Consider the following 21,123-nt stretch of genomic DNA (forward strand, 5'->3'; position numbering starts at 1 on the left):
CCCGTGAGCCATGGCCGCTGAGCCTGCGCGTCCGGAGCCTGTGCTCCGCAATGGGAGAGGCCACGACGGTGTGAGGCCCGTGTACCGCCAAAAAAAAAAAAAATCTAAAGGGTGGGCGGGGGCGGCATGGAAACCCTAAACTTCATTTTCTGTTCGAGCCCTGAGCTCAGTCATCTCTCTCCACACATCTTCCCCAGAATGGCTGAGCAGCAGCCACGCTGGCAAGTTCTGTGTCATCAACCTCCTGATGATTTCCTAGAAAAGGGGTCACACACTGCTTCCAGAATGGGCCCAGGGGTAAACAGTCCAGGCTATCTCGGCCAAGAGCAAACACTGAGCGACTGTTCTCACCAAGAGGCTGATAATCATTTTTCTTTCTTTTTTCAATTTACATTTTTATACTTTTAAATGTGAGAACCATTCTTTGCTTCCAGGTGGTCCAAACTCAGGTTGTGGGCCAGACTCAGCCCTGGGTTGCAGTTTGCTGACCCCTGTCCTAGAAGATGCTGATAACCCACAAAACGCTAAGGTACAGGTGGCAGCAGAATATGCTAGGTCAGGAAGTAGAGGGCATGGACCATCTACCAACAGGGTAACAAGTTCTTGAACCCTTGGGTGCTTACAGCAATTAGTTTTTTGGGTTTTTTTGGTGGTGGTGGCAGCGGTGTTTTTTTGGTATGTTTAAGATGATCTATCTAGGGACTTCCCTGGTGGTCCAGTGGTAAAGAACCTGCCTTCCAATTCAGGGGACGTGGGTTCGATCCCTGGTTGGGGAAATAAGATCCCACATGCCGCGGGGCAACTAAGCCTGCATGCCACAACTACTGAGCTCGTGCGCCTCAACGACAGAGCCTGCGTGCAGCAAACTACAGAGCCCACGTGCTCTGGACCCCTCGTGCCGCAACTGGAGAGAGAAAACCCGCGCGCCACAACTAGAGAGAAGCCCGTGGGCCACAACGAAAGATCTCGCATGCCTCACAAAAGGATCCCGCGGGCCGCAACGAAGACCCGGCACAGCCAAAATAAACAAAGAAGCAAACCCAAAAAACAAGACAAAAAAACCTTAATGTAAGATGATCTATCTATTTGAAAAATAGCAAAAATGACGATTTCTAGGCTGAAGAAATTTACGCAAGGTAAGCCTGTGGGCCCCTAAGCCAAAAATGGGAGGGCAAGTATTACGACGAGGAAAGAAGCGTTGTAATCGCTGAATGGATTATTCACCAATTCTGAGGTCTCAGTGTTCTGAAAGCCCATCATACTGATATAGGTGGGATTATAGCTGAAGACAAGAACACAGCCTGAGAAAAGGACCTCCAAAGTAACTGTGTGGTTGACCATTCTGTGATAACAACGCAGCTCCAGCTTCACGGGTTAAAATGAATAAAATAAAGTGCCAACCCATGTTTCTCATAACAGTTTGGGAATGAGAGTCCTGACAATCCCGAGGGGTTTTAGTGCTAATCCTACATTCATATGTTCTATCTTTGACTTTAGCAGCGACCTCCAGTTAGCAACTTTAAGGCCTGTATCTTCAATCTGTCAACCTATGTCAAATAAACCCTATTTCATCCATGTGTGTTAATTCTCATTCAACATAATAAAGAATAATTACAGAAAAAGAAATTTTCAATGCATGCTGAAGCCAAGACGGTAAAAAGAACTCTACAACTTTTACTTGGGGGCAACATTTATGCAGGAGTACAGGGTAGAAAGAGCCCAAAGCCAGGATTCAAACCCAAACCCAGACAAACGTGGCTGTGAATCCTGGCTGTGTTTCTGGGCAGGTTAATACTGACGGGTTTCTTTATGTGTAAAATACTTTGAGGATTACCTGAAATGAGGTATGCAAAGTGCCTCATGGTATCCGGTAGAGTAGTCGCTTAATAAAAGTTAGTTCTCCTACCTTTTAAAGGAGAAATCAGTGTTCATCTTTATCAGTCTAAGATCACTTATTTCCAAACATGAAAAAAAAATCTGCCCAAACTAATGGCCATGTTTAAGTGACAGGCATGAAAAAATCTGGTCAGTCTAGTTGACCATATCAGGTGGAAGTGAATCCACCTGTGGCAGATATGTATATACCTGCAGAAATATATGGCCCAGTGTGAGGAAGTTATGGTAAATGAGACCAGACGAAATGTGGGTTCGGTGTTTTATTGCCTAAATTTTAGGTAACATGCAGTGAAAAGTGAACTGTTGGGTATGCATGTAATTAACTTTGATTCTAGAGTTCTGCTTACACCGACTGGTCATAAAAGTGTATGTGTATGAGAGAAAGAGAGACACGGGCCTCTCACTGCTGTGGCCTCTCCCATTGCAGAGCACAGGCTCCGGATGCGCAGGCCCAGCGGCCATGGCTCACGGGCCCAGCTGCTCCGCGGCACGTGGGATCTTCCCGGACCAGGGCGCGAACCCGTGTCCCCCGCATCGGCAGGTGGACTCTCACCCACTGCGCCACCATGGAAGCCCTTGGAACATTTTTGATTTATCCTTAACCAAATATGCTTTGCTCAGCGGCAATCCCAGGAGATGGGGTAGGGGGGTGGGGGGATGGCTTAAAACTAGGCAGAAACTTGAGTCTTTGCCCCCCAAACTTGAACTCTTCAAAGGTACACCAAAGGCGTGTATAAGATATCTCAATATCTATGTTCCAAGGGAGATAAGAAAACAGCCATAATAATGTGCTGGGCTGTCTTCCCTTTGAGGAAATGGTCCACTTGTTTAGAAATGTGCTCTGCCCCATAAATGTATATGAGGGAGGGAACTGCTCGTCTTTCAGTTCCTCTCCAGAAGGAAGGCCTGGGCACCCAAGTCAGAGACATGCACACCTGATGAGGATTCCAGTCGCTGTCAAAGATGACCACGGTATCAGCTGCCTGGAGGTTTAAGCCCAGGCCTCCAGCTCTTGTGCTCAGCAAGAAAATGAAATACTGGGACCCAGGTTCGTTGAATTTCTTCAGCAAAGCAGCACGATCTTCAGACTTGGTGGTGCCTGAGGGGATAAGAAAAATAAATTTGACAATTAACTCCTGTCTGAAAATGTCACAGAGCTAGACAAAAAGGCCTACTTCCTTGAGAAACAGACTCAGACTCCTCTTAGTATTGGTGAGGAAATCCCCTAAGGTTTTTGCACTTTTGAAAGGAACTTTGAACATCTTGCAATTAAAAGAAAAAAAAAAAAGAGAGGTAGTAAGAGACTTTTCTCTAATTAAGAAAGAATACTCTGTCTACTACTCATTGTTCCAAAATGTTGAAAAGAGTTTAAACATTCTGACTGGGCATCTGTGAAACTTACATATCCTGTAACATTCTTATGTTAACCTAAAACTTGGTGGAAACATTTTCTGAATTTTTTTTTTTTTTTTTTTTTTTTGCGGTACACGGGCCTCTCACTGTTGTGGCCTCTCCTGCTGCGGAGCACAGGCTCCGTTTTTTGTTTGTTTGTTTTTTTTTGCAGTGCGCGGGCCTCTCACTGTTGTAGCCTCTCCCCCTGAGGAGCACAGGCTCCGGACGCGCAGGCTCAGCGGCCATGGCTCACGGGCCCAGCCGCTCCAAGGCATGTGGGATCTTCCCGGACCGGGGCACGAACCCGTGTCCCCTGCATCGGCAGGTGGACTCTCAACCACCGCGCCACCAGGGAAGCCCCCTCTGAATTTATTTTTATGCTTGAAAACACCAAATAATTTAACACACACACACACACACACACACACACACACACACACACACGCGCCTAAAAGATTGATTATAATGGCTTAAAGCTACTTTGCCAATAGGCTTTAGAGTGAGGACTTGTTCATGCCCAAGAGAATGGAAACAAAATTAAACCTATTTCTACTATATTTTACTATTCAGATGGCTACTGAGCATGATCCGGCTGGTAAAAACATAAAATGTGAATGGAATATTTTTATCCTTGTTAGCAAGACTTGAAGCCAAAATAAGTCAAAAAAAAAAAAAAAAAAAAAAATTCTCTCAGTTGGTTTCTCATGTTGACATTCTGCTCTGCTGAGTTATAAACTATAACCATACAAAGCAGCATGTAATACACCTGGCGATGGCTCACCACATGGTGTCTGATGAGACTCCAAAATAGTGAATAAGCAGAGAGTATGAAACCCCAGAGAATGGTACTCACTTTTAGGGCACCAAGGTACCCAGACTTGCATCCCAAATCAGCCCCTCAATCACATACAATGTATTTGTAATGTATTTACCTGGCCATTTTATGAACTGCATTGTGGAAAGGAAAAAAAAAACTACCATATTCCATCTGAATATATTTCACCAGAAAAGTGTAGCTGCAGAGTTCTGAAAAAGGTCTTAGGCTGTTGGGACGTATATATGTGTGTTACATGATAGTCCCTAACCACCTGTTGGACAAATATTATTTCTACATGGTGTTCTTTTTTTAACGATGAAAATATACCGGCAATTTATTTCAGAGGATTAAAACATCTAAGTGACTCCAGCTAATGGAATCGAGTTACTGTGGAGGTTCAAGTTCCCAAACATGGCGAGATCTGTTTTTCATATTAATAAAAATAGTACGTACCCTCCTGAGGAGGGAGAAAGAATATTCCTGAATACAGCAAACGGGGATTAGAAACAAGGGGCTTTGGGAATCCCCACTCAATGAAGCAATGCTCTTTAGAGTTCATTCTACTTTCCAAATCCGATCTCAAGTTTTGCAACCTGGTCAAATCCTGCAATGATGAATTGTAAGAACTTAGATTTGGGGGAAGGAACATGAAATGTCTTTTGTTAGACGAGGTTTCAAACACGTGGTGCCCTTTTTTCTCTTATTTTCAGAATTGGCTTTCTGAGATCACGATAAACTATCTGTTCATGATGCTAAGGGAAGACACCTTCTGGTCTATCATGCTACATCATTTGCCCAGGTGCAATGATTTTTTTTAAAAAAATTACTCACATAGATTACTGGTTCACATATTTACCCTCTGCCTTAAAGTGAAGAAAAAGCCAAAGAAACCAAAAAAAAAAAAAGAAAAAAAAAAGCAAACACCTCCAAAATGGGGAAAGAAGGAGTCCCCAGAGATAATGGTATAGTCGCCCCTTTGTACCTATGGGTTGTGCATCATCCAGGGATTCAATCAACAGTGGATCAAAAGTATTCCAAATTTAAAAAATTTGAATCAAAAGTACTCCAAATTCCAAATTAAGAATTCCAGAAAGTTCCAGGAAAGCATAATTTGAATTTGCCAAGCACCAGCAACTATTTACATAGCCTTTACGTTGTATTAGGTATAATAAGTAATCTAGAGATGATTTAAAGTATATGGGAGGATGTGCATAGATTGATTATATGCAAATACTACACTGGTTTTTTTACTTGTTTGTTTGTTTTTTTAATTTTTGGCCAGACTGCATGGCATGTGGAATCTTAGTTCCCCGACCAGGGATCAAACCTGCGCCCCCTGCATTGGAAGACAGAGCCTTAACTACGGGACTGCCAGGGAAGTCCCACTACACTGTTTTATATTAGGGGCTGGTATTTGTGGGGTTCCTGCGACCAAGCCCCCACCTTGGATACTGAGGGACAAGGGACCAACTGTATCTATTTTCTGACATCAGGGTACAAAAACTGTGCGTCTATATACTAAGAGGGTAGAAGTTCACTTTTGATCCACTGAACTGAAAAATAATCAGTTAACAATTACATGCATTAAGATATATACATAAAACTAATTAGTGGATATGCCTACCTGGGATGAAATAACACTAAATGAAAAATAAAGCACTGAAAAACAAAAGGGATATCAAAATTATCTGGTCAAAAGAGTTTTTAGGCCCTATGCTAGACACCCCAAGCAAACAGACGGACCATATTATCTGGAGTGTATTTAAATCATATACGTAGCTTGGAACTTGACAAATTATAAAGCCAGGAAAAAATATGATTGAATCACTTTTCATGCAAAGCTATGGCATTTCTTATTACAAGGTTCAGAATCTGCTGGGTTACCATTTCCATTAGTCAAAGGTTCTCCAAGCCAAGATCTCTGCTGTTCATCAGCAATCTTTGGGACACTGCTCAAGGAGAGTCAAACTACCGTGTCAGGGTTTAGCCCCAGCCAAAGAAACGCTGTTTGTAGGTGGTATCAAGTCCACGTTCTTATAGGCTTTAATGCAGAACATAACCAAGCATACAATTAATAACAAGGGCAACTGTGATGAAAACTGCAGATTTTGCCAGAAGGAACACACTGCCTGGCTTTCATGATTAGTCACTGTAACTTAGTTTCAGCTGCTTTTGGAAAATGTTGTCTTCTGGGATGTAACTTCATCACTTGCTCTCACTCAAAAATCATTTCCAGCGAAAACAAAGACTATAATGGAATCGTAGTTAAATCTATTCATGCAACCATAATCTCGGCAGAAAAAAAAATCTACTTAACTGTCATCGAATTTTTTTTCCCCTGAGGTCAAAAATCTGGGACATCAAATTCAGCAATGAAAATCTGAAGTCATTTTAACAACTGGGTTAAGGGGGTGTAGTCGGAGGGTGGTACAGCTGGCAGTGTGTGTACCAATTTATCCTTGTGTATGTCGACTGTTTGCCATCAATTCTCTCTAACCCCAGAACAAATGGCTGCTGTTTCTTCCAGGTAGAAGCCCATGCAGCCTTGTCAATGACATCTGTAACACTTAATGGAACTTGCTTACTTGCCTCCTCCAACCTAACGGTAAGGCCTTTGATGGTAGGATCAGTAAGTGGCACATTCTCTTGAAATGGCCTGGTCATTTTCAATCAACCAACTTACAATTTTTGAATTCAGTTCAAAATCAGTCTTCAAACGTCTCTAGGAAAGCAACCTGCATTTTCAGAGATGGAATAAATCTTGCTGGATTTGCTAAAACTGATTCTAAACTAATTTCGAATCAGAGACATCTAAGTTAGAACTTCATTTCACCATTTGCTTCATGTGTAACCTATGACACGTTAACTCATCTCTCTAAACCTCTCTTTTCACATCTGTTAAATGGGATCATATTCGTACCTGGTAAGAAGGGGATAACAGAAGCTTGTTTGTTGAGAAAATTAAATTAATAATGCACGTGAACTGCTTAGCCTGGCATCCCACATGTAGTAGGTCTTCCATAAACATTAGCTTTTATGACTATTATGATTAATAACAGTAAGGACAGCAACCAACAGAATATTAAAGATACTCTGTCGGGACTTCCCTGGTGGCGCAGTGGTTAAGAATCCGCCTGCCAATGCAGGGGACACTGGGTCGAGCCCTGCTCCGGGAAGATCCCACATGCCTCGGAGCAACTAAGCCCGTGCACCACAACTACTGAGCGTGCGCTCTAGATCCCACGAGCCACAACTACTGAAGCCCGGGCGCCTACAGTCCGAGCTCGGCAACAAGAGAAGCCACCGCAATCAGAAGCCTGTGCACCGCAACGAAGAGAAGCCCCCGCTCGCCACAACTAGACAAGCCCGCGCACAGCAACGGAGAACCAACGCAGCCAACACATTTTTAAAAATTAAATAAAAATAAAGACACTCTCTCAAGCTGGTAAGAACACATTAGAGAGATCTGTTTCAAGGAAATCACTTCTTGCCAGTTTCCCAGACTCGAACATTCCAAGGTCACAGTCCCAAGAGAGCTGAGATTCCAAACGAAATGCCACAGAGTAGTAAACAACAGTTCTACAGGACACCTGTGGGGGACTGTACATCCACGGAAAATAGAGCTGGCCGCCGCCCCCCCTCACTCAAGCAGCAGTGAAGGAGGGCTTGCCTTTCAAAGGAAGAACGCTGACGGAAGGCTGAACTTACCCCTCACAGAGAGGGAGGAACCAACGCATCAGGTCAGAAGATGAGACACAGGCACATTTACCAAAAGACAGACTGTGGCTGACGTAACTGTGTCATGAATTGAGAATTAACATTGACTTAACCATTCCTCTGTTTTCAGTGACTTTAAGGAGGAGAGGCAAAAAGATTTTTAAAAAATCAAGTCTGTCAGAGGTATAATTAATTTAAAAGTTAACAAGGCCCTAAGAGGTACACCATATAGAGAATTCACTTAAAAACTCAAGTAAGAGAACATATGGCAGGTCCCAGGTTGGTAAATATCCAGTTATATCTAATTCATGGCAAAAGGGGGAGAAAATGTTGGACTGAAAATAAAACAACACCTTTTAATGGAACATAAACTTTAAATTTCCCATTTGACAATAACTTGAATATTGCGTTGGATAAAAGTTGGCGTTCCTAACACCATGCAGGAATTCAACACCAGCCTGGGTGTAAATCAGCCCCTATCCCTACTTACTACTCTTTGAAAATGTTACCTCCTGCCATAGTATGAAAATTTTGATATCTTTAACCTCTGAAATGCTAGAGCTGCCACCCAAATCATATAGCAATTTAGGAAGTCTCCCTAAATTCGTACTTTCTTCCATTCATATTTTCTGACTAATTTTTTAAGGACATGGTTATTTAAATTTCACTCTTAAAATCAGGCCAACATTCTACATAGTTTGCAAAATCCAGGAAACAGTGAAGCCCTGTCTCTTAACGTAGCATGTAGATATGTTCTATTTAGAAAAAGAGAGAAGCTTTAACGACAGATATAATCTTAAATGAACTACAACAGTGTCACTGAAGAAAGGAGTCATAGCCTTTATCCCCTTAAAATATGTCTTCACAGAGAAAGCTAAAGGCTTATCAAAATATTCTATATGGTGCACAGGTAACAGACAAGCCTAAGGGCAAGGAGAATTTTTAAATTTTAGCTTAGTTTGGTTTATTTTAATGGTGGTACTTATAAGTGATCCTAAGTCCATCTGTGTTGGTTTGTACGTGGGATAAACAGCAGCACAAATAATTTCAGCTTATTTTAAGCTGGAGGATATGAAGACTGCTATCTAGAGAAGCTGCACCCCACCCTGCTAGTTAATTCTTCAAGAATTTTACCCCTCCTTTTGGCCGAGATTGGAATTGGATCTGAGTGCCCATTATCCCTGCACTCTGGGTTGTGTGGCTTCAGAGCCTAATTTCCTACACACTTACCATCAAGGCGCAGGTAAAGGAAGTTCCGAAAAGCAAAGTAATCCTCCATGATGGTCATGAGAGACGTCATCTGGCAGAAAAGCAGCACGCGGTGATTAGTCGCTCTCAATTTTGGCAGAATACGATCAAGCAGCTCAAACTTTCCTGAGGCCCGATACAGCTCAGCCCTGAACCCAAAAATGCAAAACAAGAAGACAGTATTACTGCTGTCTTCTTGAAGGACCCAGTAGAGCTTTGCTTTTCATATAGTGCCTTGTGCATAGTAAACATTCAATAAATAACTACAGAATGAATGGATGGATGAATGAATGAGCGAATGAGTATCCACTCCTAAGCAACTGAGACTATTGCATGGAAAAAATAAAATATATTTCTAGAAAACCCATAAAAAGTATATTATATACTCTAGGTATGATGACAGTTTCTAGAAAGAAAAGCAAACCTAATACTTTGACTCTCTCAACTCTCTCTCCCTCTCTCTGTCTTTCCTACACAGGCATATATGTATATGTTGTCATTTCCTTAAATTCCTACTTATTAAGTACATAAAATTACTAATTTAGGGCACTTAAGATTCATTGAAATACTTACTGAGTACCTACTATGTGCCAAGCACACTGCTGGGCAAGTGTATAAGCAAAAGAGAATCCCTGCCTTCCAAATGGGTAATTAACAACTTGTGATAAGCCCTAAAAAGAAAAACAGCAAGTTGCTGTGAGCGCTCATAGCAACATGTGACATCTTCTTTACATTAGAGCAGGGCTTGGCCAAACATCAGCCCCTGGGCTGCTGTCTGTTTTTGTAAATAAAGTTTTATTGGAACACAGCCAGGCTCACTCATTGCTGTTTGCCTATGGATTGCTTTCAAGCTACCATGGCAAAGTTGAGCAGGTGCAACAGAGACTTTTTGGCCAGCAAAGGTGCAAACATTTGAGATTTGGCCCTTTGCAGAAAAGAATTTGGCAGCCACTGGTTTAGAGCATCAAAGGTGACCCACTAAAGAGCTAGCAGTTTATCTAAAACCTGAAATAAGCAAAAGGAAGCCAGGTGAAAAAGGTGGGCTTAGGATTGGAGAGGAGGAGATTCCAGGAAGCGGAAAGAGTATGTGCAAAGGCCCTGAGGAGTAAAAGAGCCTGGTGAGTCTAAACAATTGGAAAAAATGGTGTGTGTGGCTTAAGCTGAAGTCGGGGGACAGAGGGGGATGCTGGGAGATGAGAGCAGAGATGAAGAGGGCGGGGGGTGGGGGGACAGATCCTGTAGGGCTCTATTAGTTTTAGTTTTAAGTGCAACAGAAAGCCAATAATGGGTTTTAAACAGGGGGGTGTCGAGATATGACATCTTTTTAAAAGATCGCCATGTACACAGTGACGAATGGATTGGGGAAGGGATACAATCCTGGCTTACATAGAAATTCACATTAAAAAACACGATGATAGGGTGCTGTCAGACAGAGAAGAATGTTAGTGTGTTACAGTGGGGTTCCTCCTCCACAAGAAACCGCTCTCCTCTTGATCAACAGGGATGTGTCATATTATTAAAACTTAATAGTTGCAGGGGTGATGTTGTCGGGAAAACTCCCCAGTGCATGTGCAGTCTAGTCTATAATACTGAAACCTATCGTTGGTAGTTGATTTTAATGACACACAGAACAGACATTTTCAAGTGTAAGTCTTCCCAACATCCATCCCCTACTCTGAGACTGTCCTCCAAACACCCCCCTGAGGCCATGTTTTCAATATGCAACCCTGGCCAACCTGATGGCACCGGGAGTGAACAAAGGGCGGAGAGAAAAGGAGAAAAGGAGAGACAAAGGAGAGCAACACAGTCTGCCCTTGGGATCCAAGAATTGACCCCTTTATCCTAAAATTAAAAATTTCCCTGGTACCACACAAGCAAAACAGAGACCTTCTATTAATGCAACATTCGGTTTTGTTGTGTTGCAGGCATGCATCTCTTCAACGTCCACTGCTAATGAAAAATTATTTCTTATACAGACCATAGGCTAACAAATTACTGTCAAGGTATATATATGCACAGCAGATGAGACATTTTCCTCTCATACACGTTAATGGTAAATATCAACTTGAGACTTCCTATGGTAAATTCGCTTTGAGCTCAAGCTACACTATTGGTTATAAGAACCCTTTGAAGCTCTGACAACGTTTTTAGAACACTAGGACACTGTTAAGTCTATTAAAGGAGATCTATGTCCTTTGAATAGCCACTTGCTCAAGGAAGGTAGTAATTTATGCCAGTAAAGTAAAAGGGAATGCTGATATCATTTTGGTTAACAACTTCTGTACCCTCTGCTGAGGAGAGAGGAGGGCTGAGGGGGCTGGCAGTAGGTATTTGTGTGATAGGAAACACTTCAGAGAGAAAAGTTAGGGAGGACCAACAAACTACGTTTTGGAAGGAAAAAAAAATTAAGATTTACCCATTGATGACCCCATTTGAATAGCCCAGGTGTTCAGCAAAGGATTCCTTTAAAAGAGAGAGAAGAAAATGATTCTCAAAAACGGATCTGTAATTATTAACTTAATGATTATTCTATTAGTGAGGTCACCCTACCTATTTCTAGAGCACAGTTCAATAAAATAATGAATAAGTAAGAAAACACTCGTTATACAACGAACCAGAAACTCAAAGTCTTTGAATTCAGACTATAGTTCTGCCAGAAACGTATGCCGTAAGTCTGCAAGTCTCTAGACTCTCATACTGAGATGGCAGGGCTAGTTCACTCATCAAACAGTGATTAAGTGTTGAGTGGCCCAGGGCTGTGGCAGGAAGGTGCTGGGAATCCAGAAAAAAACGAAGTACCTTCCCCAAGGAGCTTAGAGTCTAGACTAGAGGAAGAGCTTCATACAAGCAAATCAAGATTAACAGATACACGTAAATACACTGCGGAAATAGTTAACAGTAAAAGTAATGATCATTTATGTACTACATACTGTAAATCTTAGTTTGGTGGAATCCTAACATCCCTCCAATACTGTGCTTTTCTGTATTATAAATAAGGCTCTAAATGTACACCACCCCTCAGGTGACCGGCTTCCACTTCTGAAACACATAACTTAATTACAGGATTCCCTCCTCACTGATCCCGTGGAAGAAATAAGTTGCTGTTCTCCATGTGGCTTTCGCATTCCTTCCTTATGGGAAGGGAGACCGTCTGTGGAGAGGAGGGCACGCCACACCTTCACATTAACCACCAGCTGTCTCCCTTCTCTGCTCCCCTTCCTCCCCAGATCACTGAAGCTTTCCTCCAAGGGGACCAGATCCTCCCTTTGGGCTTTGCTCCAAACATGCTCATCATTTATGGCAGGCCCAGCCCCTCCGGGTGCTGCCCTGCCGGCCGAATTAACGTCAATGGGCCTCAGCTAAAAACCCTACCCTAACTCCAAGCCTACCCTTTCGTCTATACAGGTGCCATTCCTGACTAGAGATTTAGGTCTCACCCGTCTCTCAGATGGTATGTGTTGATAAATGGCGATAAGGTCAGGTATCAGCAGCATTTTAAAAACACTGCTTTCATTTCTCTGGTTTGAAGATCCCCAGGGAGGCAGTGAGCCCAATCCAGAGACCAGGTTTCTAGTATGACGTAGTATGAACAAAGGGTGTGTAAGCAAACAAAACGAAGACAAAAGCAAAATGCACACACCATCTCTGGTTCACAACTGTGATACCTTTGCAAATAACTGTGGGTCTCATTGCCAGGAATGTGCTCCTGAAAGTTTTTTACATTAAAAGAATTGCAAATCAAAGTCTGTCTTTCTACCGACTGCTACTTAAAATGTCAATGTGCAGGCAAAGGAGGACATGTTACTTAGACCTAGCTTCTTTGATCCACCCGCCTCCCCTCCCCAGGTGCTCCAGACAGAAGCTTGACATCCTCTCCCTTCCTGACACGGCCCAGTGTGTCTCAGAGGTTCATTTGGGTACGATAACCAAAATGAAGTTAAGATTGACACCTAATTTTCATAATTTCTAAGTCCTCAAACTCCTCTATACTTTTACAAAGTAAATATCTTAAAATTATTTTTAGGAAAAATAAGATGGTGGGTGACAGGTTGACCTGACATGACCCCAATCATCTTCATCATTAGATCTTTTTTGTGGCTCCTCCAACCCAACATGTACCCCTCACTACCTCATGGATATCTTACAGCCCATTTATCACATTATTGGTTTACCAGACACTTCATATGTTATTTTTTTTTAAGTTTATCCTCCTGCCAGTTCTATAATCTATTACCATTTGATGACAAGTCAAGTAGCTATGAGTGACTTACACCAAGTCACAGTCAAAAGTGACCTGGGGTATAGACTTATTACCACACAGTGGATTCTCCTACTATGTGTCTAAATAGGCTTGTTGGTGGGACCTTCCCCTCCCTCCCTCCCTCCCTTTCTTCCTTCTTTCTTTTCTTCCTTCCTTCCTTACATCCATCCTTCTTTCCTTTTACTGTTGTTGCTGTTGTCATTTTACTTATATCGAGGGCTTTTTACTCTGTAAAGGAAGGGTTGCCTGTCCCTGAGGCAATAACAGTGTCAGGAGTTTTTCTAGTTTCCCACCACAGGTGGGATAGGACTCCAGGACAGGGACAGAGGTGCAATATATACTGTCACCTAACAAGCGCGATTACCAAAAACAAGGAAGAAAAAAATAATCTTCAAAGTCAAGAATATTTCAGTCTCATCTCCAGGAATAGGCTCCTGAAAGTTAAATTCCTAGAACCTCTATTTATTTATTTGTTAATAAGCTGGTGCCAGCACGGAGCCTGCAGTGACTTGCCCCATGCCTCACTCTCATCTGTAGTGGAAAGTAAGCAGTGCCCTGGCACATAATTGCCGCCAGGACCATGTGCGTCTGCGGCAACACTGAAAAGTGGGGGCTACAATTGTGGCTCCTTTTCCTTCCTGCTCAAGTCAATGGCTCCTACTGGGCTGAAATTGTCAACTTAGGAAACTCATTCACATGTAGCGAACAGGGCAGAATATGTCCTCTCCCCTAAAAATAGCCTCCTAGAGACCAGAGCCTCAGGATAAAAGCCTGTATCTACACGGTCATGAAAGAGGTCAGAAAGGAAAAAATACAAATCTAAGTAACAGACTAAAGTCAGTGACTTTTACAGAGAACACCTTTCTGTTCAATGGGTATAAATACATTATTTTAATATTTTTCGCAGCATCCTTCTGAGGAAGCTGGATGTATTTATCATTATCTTCCATTTTGGAGCTCCTACTATAACAAGGCAAATCACAGCACCTACCCAAACCCACATAATGAGCCATAGCTTACAGCATTTTCTCACTACTTGAAACTCCTGGTTATAAAATTCCAGATGCTCAAGTGTCTGGTGCCAATGAGAATCCATAACCAGAAAATTCATGTTTGTTAATTCTTCTCTTCAAGCTATCAGACCATGTTGTTTCAACTTCCACACGTTTTAACGCTCTTTTATTTTTTATTAAAAATTTGTCTGCGGAGTATTAGTAGGAATAGCACAGTAAGGATCAGGGTCACAACAGAGAACGCAGACTTACCTCAATGTGCTGAAACATATATGGGTGATTGCAGATTTTTCTCAACTGCATGATAGTGTTCATAAGTGTCTTAGCGCCTCCTTTCCCCTAAGAACAAGTAGAGGACAGTGAAAATAGAAGTTATTAATTGATCAGGTATTTCCCATTTAAAAAAAAATAGGCTTCTATAGAAACAGCAAAGGGCCATAGGTCTTCTCGGTAACCTACACCTCTTGTGGTCCAAAGTTCCTGTTACTATTACATAGTTGTTTCTGAATTAGATATAACATCTTCCTTGTGACTAACTTATCCTAAAGGAGGGAATTATGCCCAGTGGATGGCTTTGAGAAATAACTGTCTATTCGCTAGGATTCACAGCTGTCTATTCCCTAGAAGCACGGAACAGATGCCCAGGGAATGAAACTGGATTGCGAAACCTTCTATAATGCCACCACACCCTTAGGCAGATATATTCCGTGCAGAACTGACACGAGCATAGCTAACTATTTTGGTGATACGAACACCAAGATGGTGTTCGTTTCTAACTGCTCCTATGCAGTTTGCAGGTAAGAGGCTAAGAGATTTTCTTAGGCAGCAACAATAGCTCCAAAAAAAGCCCAGTAATTTGCTTCGACAAATCAGCATTAGCAGGGATGTTTCCTAGGAGTATCCAGGGTCACAGCCCCAAGAAGATACACGACAGCACCTTGAGTTGCAACATCTTCCGCCACGTACCTTCTTATCTTTCTCCGAACCGTCTGTGAGGAGGATCCCTTTGGCTTGCATATGGCGATACAGAATCTTCTGTAGAGCTGACATGTCACACTTGATCACATATTCAACCTGGGGGAAAAGAACAGTAAGTAGAGCAGGAGAGAGAAGGTGCCTGTTCTAAGAAGACTGTTGAGACACGGCTGCTGGTGGCACTCCTGGAACCACAAAGGTATCTCTCTTCCCCCACTCTTGGATTCATGGAGGAGGTGGGGTGGGGTGGTGGTAGTGATGGAGAGGACCACAGTCGTCACTACTAAAGGTACCATTATACTGTAGGGACCTTCAAAAGGCTGTATGTCATTGACCACTGACACTAGGGTCATGGTTTCGGAAATTTCTTGACTTGTTCCATATTTGAGAGAGAGCGAGAGAGAGAGAGAGAGAGAGAGGCTGGCAAACTTCAAATTCAAAGATGTTCCACACAGAGTATTTTCTTTTCTTTTTTTTTTACAGTATTTCCTCTGCTTCCCACCTACACCTCCTTTCCTATGAACAGAACAGTTTTAGGAAAAACATTGCTTGGCCAATAACCTCTGATTTTCTTTGGAAAACACTTTTTAAATGGTCCTAGGTGGCTACCCCCAATACCGATCTGAAAAGGAGATTCATGAGAGCCCTAGGTTGACTATATGTAATTACCCTCTGCTTTTGAAGGATGAGAGGATACTACCCTAGTGAGGATAACAGGCAAAGGAGAGGAATTAATCCACAATTGGATGCAACTTTAGGACCATATTCTTTAGAGGCAAGGCCGCATGTGCCTCCATTTTGAATTAACAGAAAAATCCAATTTAAAACAGTGAAAGGGAATTCATGTGCTGGTGGTTTCATACACACCCGCAATACTTCTCGCACGCTCCTAATGCACACAATCTGCCTTGATTATTTCCTATTATTGTTTTTCTTTATTAAAAAAAATCCCCAGAATACAAATGTGAAATTTTCATAATAAACATCAGATTAATGCCTAGAAATCTGCAGAATGTGATTAAAAGCAAATCAGCAAGCTGCCTAATGTTTAACAAACTGATTAAAAATGATCAGGTTATTTTCAGCTCTGAGGGCCAGGCCGAGGAGGTCACAGATGAAGAGAAGTTGAATATTCATTCGATTGTTGCTTTAGAAGGAACCTGTCAGGCCAGCCAGAACCGCAATTAATATAGCCTTTTGCTACTCATTTTGATGCACCAAATCAGATTAGAGAAAGGTGGATTCTTCTGCAGAAAAGTTAAGAAAAGCAAGTGACCTGCCATAAACTTGTTTTAGTTTTTAATGACTTTCTTGGCCAGGGTGGAAAAAACATCTCCAAGCTTAATAAATAAGGATGCACTGTTAGTACAGGCTTTGTGCTCCACAGACTTGATGCTGCATGTTTTTAAAGTACTTTGACTTTTTCAAGAGCTGTTAACTCTCCACGAAACTTGATCACGGTGTAGAAAAATGTTAAACAACTTCAGACTTTAACAAGCATAATGATAAAAATGACACCAAGGGCTAGTATTATTGAGTTCTTTCTATGGACCAGGCCCCGTGCAAAAATGCTTTATGTGCCTTCTCCCATTTCACTACACAAGAGCTGTAGGAGAGTTACATTTAGTGGTGTTCCAGTTTTATAGACAAGGAACCTGAGCATCAGAAAGGTTAAGTGACTGGGTTGAAACGATGCAGCTATTTAATGGTGCAGTTAGGATCGAACCAGACTTGACTTCCTTAAGCTCTATACTAAGGATGACCATGGAGACTTTTAGGTTTCCCAGTTCAGCCCTGATGGTTCACCTTCACCTGGGCCTCCCTGCCAGCCACCTTGTGCACACTTTCCTGAATGTGGAAAGGAGGGCTGAGGCTTGCTTGTGAGTGCGTTAGGAGACAGAAGAACCAGAATGAGGGACTGGACCCTCAACCTCCTTCCCATCAGTTAGCTGCTGCTAAGAGCTGGAGGGGAGGGAGTTTGGGAAGCAGGAGGCATGCACGATGATGCCATGCAGATAGGGATGTCAAACACCCCCAGAGGGGCCAAGTCAGCAGAGAAGCGAGCTCAACCCTAGAACCTGATGGCTGCTGTAGGAAGGCGATGTTCCCCCCAACCCTCGTCCCAAGCACCATTAGGGGGTACCAGAAGCTAGTTTGATACACATCATCAAAATCACCATCCTAAGTTTCACGACTATATTTTACGTTAGCTCCCTGTAACCTCCCAAACAAGTCCAAGCTATTTTGTTTGTCTTTGTACTTTCCCCCAGGCCTGGGGTGAGGGTCTTTAGTCTTAGGGCTTCCTTTCCAAATTTTACTCTCCCCGAGGGCTCTTTGGAAGATCTTCCCCAATCATATCTAACAGTCAAAGTCAATCTTCCTTTTCACTTCCCACAAAGAAGTGGTCATTAAACTTTTTTGATGGCAGTTCCTTACCAGGAGGACACGCTAAAGCGCCTCTTCCCAATACATGCCCATATATTTAACTATGAATTATATGCACACGCGGACATTAATGTCTCAAAACACAAGTTACCTTTAGGACAGGGGTCAATGTTAAAGGCAGTTGATTTATATCTACATTTCAAGAGGCCAGTTTGGTGACATCTAATTTTTGGGGTTATAATGGGGCTGGTGAAAACCCACACTAGGAACAGGAGAGGTGGCAGGACTGCCCTTTTCCTACCGTCCATCTGTGCTTACATCATCCATCTTGTTTTCAACCTGCAACCCTTTGCAGAATCTTTTAAAGCCCTTCATTCATTCTGAGGGCCAGGGGTGTCAGTTTAGTTAAAATGAGATCATCCTAAAATCCTTTTATCTGGATACGGGGAAACCCGCAATGCTCACAGTAGGCAGAAAGCGCAGGAACCAGGCTGTGACGGTGAGCGGATATCTGATGCCCCAGATGGAGGTGCTTCCCGTCACATACCCGCCCAGGATAACCGATACAGTCTAAGCAAGGTATCTTGACTTTCCGATGTGCATACATACCACATGGGTACCAGTGCCCATCTGTATGTTAAATTAATAAAGCTTATATTTTTTTATTTTTAAGAGAAAAAGTAATATAAATGGAAGCTCTAAAATCTTCCCACACCTCAATGGATTACTAGTAAGCACCTCCCCACATACTCACACACACACCCCTTTGTGTGCTCTGGGGACCCCTCTCCTAAGCACTTGAATGCCTGGATCCTTCCTCCTGATGTCATGCCATTGTTCAGTGACATCTCACACCATGCCTCCAATTTCTGGTACAGCTCCTGCACCTTCCAGCCCCGCCCAAGGGCAGTGCAGCGCACAGAGCAAGCCATCAGAGCTATGCATTGAGAAAAGGGCAGACTGAAGAATTCTAAAGTAGACATGCAGACTGACAGGGGCAAGGCGAGGAAAGTCTTTGTAATCATCACGCCATCTCAAACTGTGTTGGGTCTGGGTCACCTCCAAAAAACATGATGGTCCCTGATTAGAGCATGAATTTGAAAGTTCCTCAAAATAGGCTGGTGTTGAAGGAAATAAAATCTATGACTCTTTAACAGGGATGATTCTCCCAACAAGTTAGGCTTATGAGAGCCACTGGGACTACTATTTTCAAATTATATGTAAAATTGGGGTGTCAGCCTCATGGATATGACAGTTATCTCCTAAGACTCCGTATGTTAGTAATGATCAAATTGGTCCCTTCAGAGAGCTAAACTGGGTGGTTATATTGGCCCAGACTCTCTTCCCATATAACCCTGTAAAAGTTTTCAACCTTTATTCATAGTTTCTCCCTAAACACTATTCCTCACTTATAATTTCCCTTCCAAAAGGAGGTATTATTAGATCAATAAATCCCGACTACTGTGTGTGATATATTACCACTTTGTGAATTGAGATTTCCAAGATTAAATTTATGAAAGTCCCAGGTTCTAGAATCTATGGCAAGAGAGGAACAAAGTGATGATTAATTACATCAAGCATTCTAAATTTTTATATAATGAATATAAAAGCTGCCCATCTAAACAATGCTTTTTGTGGTTTTATACAGATTATATCAAAATCAGGGTCGATTTTAGGTAGGTCAACCTCTAGTTAATCTCAGACATTGTAATACATATTTTAGCATATTTAGACACACACACACACACACACACACACACACACACACACATAGCCAATGGCAAGTACAGTTGGTTCTTGATTATACAAAGGGGAAAGTCAGCACAGACAACCTCAAATGGGAGCTAAATCGAAAAATCAATTTTTCTTTAGCTTAAGTTAGGTTTTATGTCATCCCTTTTCCATGAATTGCCCTTCTTCCGTAAGTATAAGGAATGGATCTTATGCCAGCAGCTTGGTGGTGGTGTTGGGAGGGGCCTAGAGACCGTATATTCTCTTGCTCATTAGGTGTTTCATTAGACGCATTAAGTCATTAAATACTCATTGATTAAAACTAATTTTTATTAAATACTCAATCATTAAAACTAATTTTTCTATGAAGTAGAACTGCATTTATCAAACTGTGGCCCTTCTATGCCTGCTTTGGTTTCATCTGAGGAAATACAGACTCCTGAGGTCACTCCCACTATACTGAACAGAATTACCGGGGCTAGGGCTGGTACTTTGTATTTTTAAGAGTTTTTCTATCTGAAAACTCAACAGTAAGAAAAGAAATAATTGGGGAAAAAATAGGCAAAAGATTTAAGCACCACTTCATCAAAGAAGACACATGAATGCCAAATAAACACATGAAGACGAGTCACAAGATATCAGCACACAATTATTGAAACGGCAAACAGTGTTAAAAACTGAAAATATCAAGTATTGAGGAGAATGTGGAGGAACTGGAATGCTCATACATTGCTGGCGGGACTACAAAATGGTTCAGACTCCTTAGAAAACCATTCGGAAGTTTCTTATAAAGTTATGTGCACATTTACCATATGACCAAGCAAGCCCACTCCTAGATATTTACTAAAATGAAATGAAAACCTATGTTCACACAAAAACCTATATACAAATGGTCATAGTAGACTTATGCATAACCATCAAAAACTAGAAACAACCCAAATTTCCTTCAGTTAAATGGATAAACAAACTCTGGTGCATCAATGTAATAGAATATTATTCAACAATAAAAATGAACAAATTAATGATACATCCAACACCTTGGATGTATCTCAAATTCGTTACACTAAATGAAAAACCAGATGCAAAAGGTCTGATGAGACACATTGTCTGATTCCTTTCATACAACATTCTGGAACAGGCAAAACTACAGGGATGGAGAACAAATTAACGGTTGCATGAGGCTAAGGGTAGAGGGAGAGTTTGACTAAAAAGTGAGAGCACCAGGAAACTTTTGGTTGGGGGGACTGGGAGACAGAATTGTTCTGTATTTTGATTGCGGGTAGAGTTAACGTAGCTATGTATTTGTCAAAACTCCGAACTATACACCAAAAAGAGTGAATTTTATTATATGTAAGTTAAAAAATAAAATGGAAATCCACTTCCCTGATTCTTTGTCATGAAAACATTTGAGCATCACTTCTATAAAATATTTAGCCTTTTCCTGCCATCGGCCACAATTCCTTTCTAGATTCCTTATACAGCCTGAGAAAGACATATATGTTGTTTGTGGCTACAAGCAGATGCTGGCAGAAGAAAGTTCCTTACCCCCAAGGATGACACTTAAATGGCCAATTTTCCCCAGATTAAAAAAATCCTAACAAGGTAGAAAGAGCAAAGAGTGAAAACTGGCCAAACCACATCAATAACGGCTACATACACATGCCAAGTCATTAGTTCCCCTATTCGCC

At 41.9% G+C, this 21,123-nt stretch overlaps 1 protein-coding gene across 1 annotated transcript in view; it reads right to left on the reverse strand.

Annotated features, from left to right (window-relative positions):
* The window catches only part of SMARCA2 (SWI/SNF related BAF chromatin remodeling complex subunit ATPase 2), a 161,112-nt gene that overhangs the window by 76,335 nt on the left and 63,654 nt on the right, over nt 1–21,123 (reverse strand). The window contains exons 19-23 of the mRNA XM_007466755.1: nt 15,311–15,418; nt 14,597–14,683; nt 11,487–11,533; nt 9,053–9,219; nt 2,832–2,995 (exon numbers count right to left, since the gene is read on the reverse strand). Coding sequence (XP_007466817.1) covers nt 2,832–2,995; nt 9,053–9,219; nt 11,487–11,533; nt 14,597–14,683; nt 15,311–15,418 — 573 coding nt within the window. The remainder of the gene's footprint in view (nt 1–2,831; nt 2,996–9,052; nt 9,220–11,486; nt 11,534–14,596; nt 14,684–15,310; nt 15,419–21,123) is intronic.

This window comes from Lipotes vexillifer, unplaced genomic scaffold (assembly GCF_000442215.2).
Source record: "Lipotes vexillifer unplaced genomic scaffold, Lipotes_vexillifer_v1.1 scaffold948, whole genome shotgun sequence".
Lineage (NCBI taxonomy): Eukaryota > Metazoa > Chordata > Mammalia > Artiodactyla > Lipotidae > Lipotes > Lipotes vexillifer.